The sequence below is a fragment of the Glycine soja genome, chromosome 8, assembly GCF_004193775.1.
Source record: "Glycine soja cultivar W05 chromosome 8, ASM419377v2, whole genome shotgun sequence".
NCBI classification, from domain to species: domain Eukaryota; kingdom Viridiplantae; phylum Streptophyta; class Magnoliopsida; order Fabales; family Fabaceae; genus Glycine; species Glycine soja.
The window spans coordinates 18,087,119-18,095,433 of NC_041009.1; the positions used below are offsets into that span (position 1 = coordinate 18,087,119).

Below are 8,315 nucleotides of genomic sequence, written 5' to 3' on the forward strand. Positions count from 1 at the left end.
ACCCTAAAAGGAAACTTTAGGATAACGATTTTTTTCGCCAGAAATGGCGTATGTATTTAGTATGAACGTCTAGAAAATTAATTTTGAATGTAATTAATTTTATAAAATTGATTTTAAATAGAAGTGATTTATATTTAGATGTTTTTATTATAAAATGAAGGAAAAAATTTGGTATAAATTTTTGGATGCAATTTACAAATTACTTAAAATTGCTTTAATTTTTCAACATGAAGCTAAACACCCACTTATATTGTAGAAAGATTTTAAATCAAGAGGAATATTAAAAGTATTTTCTTACTTATTTCCCCTGAAATACTCTCCCTGTGATTATTTAAAATTTATTGAAAATCATTAATTTTGATAAATTTTACATCTCATTTAATATAAATAAGGAGAGAAAATTATTAAAAAAATACTAATAAAAAGGATAGTTTTTAATAATTTTTAACCCATCTAATCTTAAAAAAAGAAAGTCCAAATATTTGTAATTCATATTCCATGCATCTAATAATGGCTACACCCATATTTTGTTTTTTTTTTCTTTGGACTTATTTGTAATTCAATTACTTTATTTTAACAAGTAATTCAATTACTATAAATCACCCATTTAACGATTTTAAACCACTTTTTACTCTCTTTTTATATATATGTCATATTCGATAAGACATCTCAAATAATTTTTAATTTTTTTATTAGTTAAAAATGATAACTAATTTTTTTTAAACATTACTTTAAAGCACTAACTTTTAACTTTTAATTTTTTAAATTTTCTTTTATCTTTATGCTTGATATATTTATTCATTTTTTACCTATTTTAAATAAATCATAGTTTTATTATTTTTTGTTATTTGTTATTTTCACTTTTTAGGTACTTCAACAATTTTTATCAAATATGTCTAATTATAATAAGTTAGTTTTTTTTAGCTTTTAGCTATTTCTTTAGCTAGTTTTACCAAATATAATCACAATGGTCATGCATACTACTTAAAAAATATTTTATTTTTAAATGAATTAGTAAAATTAAATAATATCAACTAACTTTTTAATTAGTGTAAAAATAATTAATTTTACTTAAATGAAGATTTAATAGATTATTTTTTTTTGTGTGTGATTAGGTGATAAGGTGGTTTTGGTTATTGAGATTTATATCTCGTTATTTTTACTTAATCATTTTTCTCATAATTAATGAGTCAATCATCTCAAATATTCAAAAAAAGAGAAAATGAATTATCTTATTAATTTATAACATTTATTGTTTATTGACTATAAAAATTCTAAAATAGTTAATAATATTTCAGTAAAAAATAGTTAATCCATAATGCAATAAATAAATTAAAAAGAGTTTTATAAAAAGATAAGTTAAAAAATTAAAAAAAAGTCTTATATAAAGAGACCACGAAGGTAATATTATTTAATTTAAAGAGTAGTCTTTTATTTTATACTAATATTTTTTTATAAAAAAAACTAAAGCATTAATAGATAGATTGAGAGTTTATAATTTTCAGTTTTTGAGTGTTTGGTGATAAGGTGGTTTTGGTAATGAGGAAGTTACCAATTAGAAAGAGTGTTAGTTGTAGGATATTTTATTTATTTATCTGCGTTGAATATTCATTGATTTTCAGAGGAATTGACTTGAATTGAGCAAAGAGGACCCATGCCGTGGAGAAGAATTGAAGCCTCCGCTTCCTCTCTCCATGAAATTTCTTCACTTTGCAAAACCAAAACAGATTGAATTGCTATTATCCAAATTCATCTACTTCTTCTTCTTCTTCTTCTTCATAGCCATGTACAGGTTTTAATTTTAACGCCTTTTTTTATTATTAGCCTAACGAATCTTCTTATAAACCCTCAAACCTCTTGTGCTGTTCGCATTCCGATAAACAAACACGCAGATTTGAAGGAACGAAAGAACGACCGGCCGTTTTGTTTTTGTTTATTAAGAATTTATTGGTTTGCAAGGAAAAATAGGACAAAGTTGGTCTGAAGCTTAGATCTTTGTTTGGGAATGGCGAGAGGGAGCAGATCAGTGGGTAGCAGCAGCAGCAGCAAATGGAGGTACTGCAACCCTTCCTATTACTTGAAGCGCCCAAAGCGTCTTGCTCTGCTCTTCATCGTTTTCGTTTGTGTCTCTTTCGTTTTCTGGGACCGTCAAACTCTCGTCAGAGAGCACCAGGTATATCTTACTTACGGAAGTTCTGCTCTGTCAACTTCTAGATTTCGATCTGTGATTCTTTTGTTCTTGTTGATTACTTTTGATGACCGTCTTGAATTAGTATATAGCAAACAAATCTATGTGGGACACTGCCATAGTGTCTGTCTGACATCTTATATTGATCTGAGTAGATGTAATCTTTCATTTTTAATTCTTGCATAACTGCCAAATAGGAATCACTGTTAGTTATAGAATACTACTGTAATGATAGATGGTGATTATTTGGGATAACTAGTATGTGCTATTTTGACTTGATTTTAATTTACAACTTTGTTTTCAGTGTAATTTTCTTTGTAAAGCGAGGATGAGATTTTTTATATTTTTTTTTGGATTTTTGGTATTATAACTTATCTGTGTTCTTAATACAGGTTGAAATTTCTGAGCTGCAGAAAGAAGTGACTGATTTGAAAAATTTGGTAAGAGACTATCAAATGTGCTTTGGGTGTGTTGCTTCTTCTGTCTGTGCTGTCTGCTACATTTAGTACAGTCTTTAGTTCTCAAGAAGCATTTCATTTTATTTTGCAAAGAATAAACACAAGCAATGAGTTAGGCTGTACATATCTTGCATTTCCTACATGAATCATGCTTCAATCTGATTGAAATCTGATAAGAACCTTGGGAAAACCTCACCCCAAAAGCTACCTGTTGTAGTTGGAGACCCCAAGGCCTTATAAACCCCACACTAGAATCCCATACTTCCAATGTGGTACTCAAGTCCCATTACTTGCAATTGGATCCTAACAAAATCCTCTGGTGTGAATTATCATTCCGCATCCAATCTTGCAGAAAGCTAAATCCTCACCTCTGGCTGTTGGCTAGTAAATCCTTTCACTGTAGCTGTTTTACAACCAAGGGTTCTTATTTGATGAATGTAATATTGTGTTATGAAACCTTTTTTCATTAATCTTCTTGGAAGCTAAGCAATTAGATTTGTTTCAGGTGGATGATTTAAATAACAAACAAGGTGGTACCTCTGGGAAGACTGACTTGGGGAGAAAAGCTACCAAGTCCAGTAAAGACGTCCTAGATGATCCCATTGATATCGAGAGGAGGGAAAAAGTAAAAGAAGCAATGCTTCATGCTTGGGGATCTTATGAGAAGTATGCATGGGGACAAGATGAACTTCAGGTATGGTGAATCTCTATAATGAACCCATCAACCTTTCACTTTTTATTTAATGGTAGTTTTTATAGGTATTTTCCTTTGTGGGTTCTGTATGTCTAAAGTTTCTGTTGTATGGCGACAACTTCAGCTTCTTTCCCTAGATGTAAATATTATGTAGGTCTTTCCAGATCAGGATTTAGTTCACTTGTATTGTTGCTCCAATTCTAAAATATGTAACAATTCTGGATTGATGTGAAAAAGAATAAGGATTATGCATTTATGCCTCAAAGCCATTAGTCAGCAAGTGGATGGCACACTTTTGCTTTCATTGCATAACCATCCAAAATAGTGATGTGGTTATAAAGAAGATATGAATGTGTCCTTGTACTAAATGCATGCTTCCGTGTTCTTAAGTAAAACATGATAAAAATTGGTTTGTTTTTCGTAAAAATAATTATTTTATTTGTTCTTTAAATTTACATTTTTTTTAAATTAATTGTTATCTTTTTGGTGCTACCAGCCACAATCAAAGAATGGTGTCAATAGCTTTGGAGGTCTTGGAGCAACTTTAATAGATTCTCTTGATACACTATATATTATGGGTCTCAACGAACAGTTTCAGAAAGCACGAGAGTGAGTGTAACTTTTGACTCTATAATATGAACAAGTGATCTTGTTCTTTTTTTGCTTCACTCATATCTCCATATATGTTTGGAATCAATAGTGATTAGGTTATTTCTGAAGTTATATTTGGCAAAGATACTTGCATGTAGAGCAGAAAATTCACTTTATATTGTTTTCTATTTTTATCTTGCTATCTTAATGCTTTACCGTGGGAAACTTCATGCTGTTATAGTTTAACTCCTAAGGTTTGATTTCTCATACATATTTATTGCTCCTACTCACTCTTCATTGCTGAATTTTTTCTGAATTGAGACATAGTAGTCATTTATATTTGTTTCAGTTGCTTGCTATATTCATCTGTTTAATATTTAATTGTGATATCTTGGTTATGCTTTGTTGCATTCCTTGTCATAATAAGAAATTGCTCTGACAGATGGGTTGCAAACTCTTTGGATTTTAACAAGGATTATGAAGCAAGTGTTTTTGAGACAACCATAAGGTTACTTTATAAGGTTTACTTTGCAGTTGAAGTTCCTTCCCCATTTACAAAAGTTATATTTTTGAGCTCATGTGTTAGACTACTGATTGTTTTTTTAATCTTTCTTTTTGTTGGTCGATTTCCACCAAAATCCAGAGTAGTAGGTGGTCTTCTTAGTGCATATGATCTTTCAGGGGACAAAGTATTCCTCGACAAAGCAATAGAAATTGCAGACAGATTACTGCCTGCATGGAATACACCTACAGGAATTCCTTACAACATCATTAATTTATCACATGGACGAGCACACAACCCTAGTTGGACTGGGGTAAATTATAGAATTCTGTTTATGCATTCAGTCTTACTGAACACTAGGAGATTTTGGATATTACTTCAATGGGTTGTAGTCCTTGATTTTAACTACCTGGCATTCTTTACGTTTTTATTACCCTTAGAGTCAGAGAAATATGGCTTTAATGGGTTTATATTCCTTGTGTTTTTATTTTGTCAAGGGTGAGAGTATCTTGGCAGATTCTGGCACTGAACAACTGGAATTCATTGTTCTATCCCAAAGGACTGGAGACCTCAAGTATCAGCAGAAGGTTTTTAACTTTGATTCTATATGTTCTGTTTTTTAAGGGACCAGTTGGGGGGGTGGGGGGTTACATTTATGTTGGTAAAAAATCAGATATAATTATAGGCAAACATTGTAGTGCTGGTGCCCTTTTCTTGTTAAAATATGCTTAATTGATGGCAGGCTGTTTGTACCACTACTGGTAGTCTTATTTGTACTTTGTTGGAGCTTGACTGTATATTTTAAGCACATAGCTAAGGGCATCAGTTACTTGCTTATGCTGGTACTTGTATATTGCTTGTGCATGCAATTTTTCTAGCAATGCACTCAATGGGTTGCACCATGCTTTTTCAGGTGGAAAATGTAATAGCCCAGCTAAATAAAACATTTCCGGATGATGGATTACTTCCCATCTACATTAATCCTCATAGTGGGGCAGCAGGCTACTCTCCCATCACATTCGGTGCCATGGGTGATAGGTATTACCACAATTTAGCAACCATCTTTTACATGATATAATCATAGCAAACTTCTGCATTCATTAGTATGATCTGGATATTGTTAAATTCTAATGATTTTATTAGTATTTGTTAATTTGGTCTGTTGGTGATTAACACAATCTTGTTGCAGTTTTTACGAGTACTTGCTCAAAGTTTGGATACAAGGGAATAAGACTTCATCCATAAAACATTATAGGTGAGAACAATGCACTAACTTAATCACATTTTCTGCCCTTTGGGTTGATATGTTATGGATGAATTCATAATGGTATCCATGTTGTTGTAGTAGACAGTAGCGGCTAAAATATAATTTTACTTCCTTGGATTGATGATAGAATTTGTATGTTAATCTTTAAAATTTTATGGTTTAAGGCATTTCAATTTTCCTTTCACATAAATATTGAATAAGTGTAAGTGTTTTTTAACTTCTTTTTTTCATCTATTTCTTTCTGGAAACTTGAAAACAGAGATATGTGGGAGAAATCAATGAAAGGCCTGTCAAGTTTGATTAGGAGATCAACACCATCTTCTTTTACTTATATATGTGAGAAGAATGGAGGATCTCTCACAGACAAAGTATGATATTGCACTTACAATATTTGTATTGTCATATTTAGTATTTACCATATGATGTTCTGGGTGTTGGTATAATTTTCCATTCAACCGAGTACCTGCAGATGGATGAACTAGCATGCTTTGCTCCAGGGATGATTGCTTTGGGATCATTTGGTTACAGTGCTGCTGATGATTCACAGAAGTTTCTGTCACTTGCAGAAGAGGTATATTTTGATAGCCTATTTAATTTAATAAACCCTTCTATGTGCTTGTTCTGTTGACTGACTGAGTTTTGGTCTTGATCTGTCAATTTACACAAGGTTTTCACCTCAATATAAGTTTAATAATTTTTTCCTTGATTAGGAATTCTTAAGCTGCTTGGATTCAAATCATGATGTTATCAATTTCATGTATATTACGCTCTCGAGTAAATTACACTTGGTGGGATAAGACTTTGTTGTTGTTGCTCTCGGGTAAATTAGCATGCATTTCTAAAGCCTATGTTTCCTTTCAGGAAACATGTTCCACCTTTCTTTTTGCAAGAAATTGATCATTGGTTTAAAACAGAGAATGTGCTGAGCTATAAGTCATAACTAAGAATTTTGTTGTCGTTAAAATAATTATCCAATGTTAGTGGAAGTAGTGGATGTGTGTGATGTTTTAATATGGTATCAACCTATAGGGAATCTCACTGCTCATTCCTTCTCCAGTGCATGTGGATATTTATTGTGCAACGATATTGATATTATGAGGTAATCACTGAAGATATGCACCTTACTTTGCAGCTTGCTTGGACATGTTATAACTTCTACCAATCAACTCCAACAAAATTGGCTGGAGAGAACTATTTCTTTCATTCTGGGCAGGTTAGTTATTAGTTTATTTGTGCCATGTAATTTGAAAATTGTGTGATCTCAAACTTATTTTTGAATATTAAGGACATGAGTGTGGGTACATCATGGAACATACTGAGGCCAGAGACAGTTGAGTCCCTCTTTTACCTTTGGCGTCTAACTGGCAACAAAACATACCAAGAATGGGGTTGGAATATATTTCAAGCTTTTGAGAAGAACTCCCGCATAGAGTCAGGCTATGTTGGACTGAAGGATGTAAGCACACCTCAATTTCACATCTAATAATGTGTTTTTGTTTGCATTATTATTGTTTTTGTATGAAGTACATCCTATCAAAAGTTAGATTATTTGTTCTGGCTCTTTAGAGAAAGCCTTTTATTGAATTAAGCACTTCGATAGATTATATAGAAGCATTCTATATGTGTTTTTTCTCAATTGAATGCTTAACTTATTTTCGTTGGCATTAGGTGTTGAAAATTATGTTGTTTTTAAGTAAAAGCCATATTCGTCAGCAGGAGACTAATGACTTTTACTATTCATGGGCAATCTACTTGGTCATGCTTACTGTTGTTGATGAATATTTGGCTGTATATTATTTGTTGATCAATGGAATTGTTGGCATGGGCCATATCTTCTTAATCTTAAATTTCTGCCAATTTTCTTTCTTGCTTCCTTTGATATTTATCTAATGCTGGACAACCATTTAGTATCCCAAGCAACTATTCTGCCTACTCATGTATTATCACTTGTTCACATTTCTCAGGTTAATAGTGGAGTCAAAGACAACATGATGCAAAGCTTCTTTCTTGCGGAGACCCTGAAGTATTTTTATCTTCTCTTCTCACCTTCTTCAGTCATCTCATTAGATGAATGGGTATTCAACACAGAAGCCCACCCTCTGAGGATTGTGACCAGACACGAAGAGGGACTTGTTAAGAATTTAAATGAGAAGCAAAAACCTTTTTCTAGAATAGGTGGCAGAAAGGAAGGAAGGTCAGGTTAGATATCCATTCTTCTCTACCATTGCTGATCGAACCCCTTTTACCAAAATTAAAGAAGAGCAGTTTGTTCCACTATGGAGCTTGTAAGATGTCAGGATTTCCTCATTGGGGAGGGGTAAGGGGTTCGTTCATTCAGCCACAGATGGTATCTAATATAGGAAATAGTTCTTCATTGAAGTTCTTAAAATGGGTTTATTCAAGGTGATCTGACCTTTTATTGATGAATGACCCTTTTGAAATTCACGGCTAATAGGTTGTTGTCCTTTATTTTTTTCTGGAACCAAATATTCAGAGCATTATATATAACTGAGGCATATATCTGCGCATTGAATAGAAGATACTTCCTGCCTATTAACATTTTTCTTTATATTGCTTTTACTTATTACGGAATTTTATGGAGCGCGTTAGTGTTG

The 8,315-nt window shown here is 32.3% G+C and overlaps 1 protein-coding gene across 1 annotated transcript; it reads left to right on the forward strand.

Annotated features, from left to right (window-relative positions):
* Window positions 1-1,598: 1,598 nt before the first annotated feature.
* On the forward strand, window positions 1,599-8,315 carry LOC114422522 (mannosyl-oligosaccharide 1,2-alpha-mannosidase MNS1-like). The gene is made up of 14 exons (XM_028388918.1): window positions 1,599-2,173; window positions 2,581-2,628; window positions 3,152-3,340; window positions 3,837-3,949; window positions 4,374-4,439; window positions 4,575-4,746; window positions 4,931-5,020; window positions 5,347-5,471; window positions 5,623-5,688; window positions 5,960-6,068; window positions 6,170-6,271; window positions 6,833-6,913; window positions 6,986-7,156; window positions 7,665-8,315. Exons 1-14 carry the CDS (start codon window positions 2,006-2,008, stop codon window positions 7,902-7,904), a joined length of 1,740 nt encoding a protein of 579 aa, XP_028244719.1. The 5' UTR covers window positions 1,599-2,005; the 3' UTR covers window positions 7,905-8,315.

What these genes read in the sequence shown, in the direction of transcription:
- LOC114422522 (XM_028388918.1), top strand. Translation starts at nt 2,006, where the DNA reads ATGGCGAGAGGGAGCAGATCAGTGGGTAGCAGCAGCAGCAGCAAATGG. An exon ending in GGGGACAAGATGAACTTCAG is followed by an intron (nt 3,341 to 3,836) that starts GTATGGTGAATC and finishes TGGTGCTACCAG; the next exon opens with CCACAATCAAAGAATGGTGT. An exon ending in GAGGATCTCTCACAGACAAA is followed by an intron (nt 6,069 to 6,169) that starts GTATGATATTGC and finishes GAGTACCTGCAG; the next exon opens with ATGGATGAACTAGCATGCTT.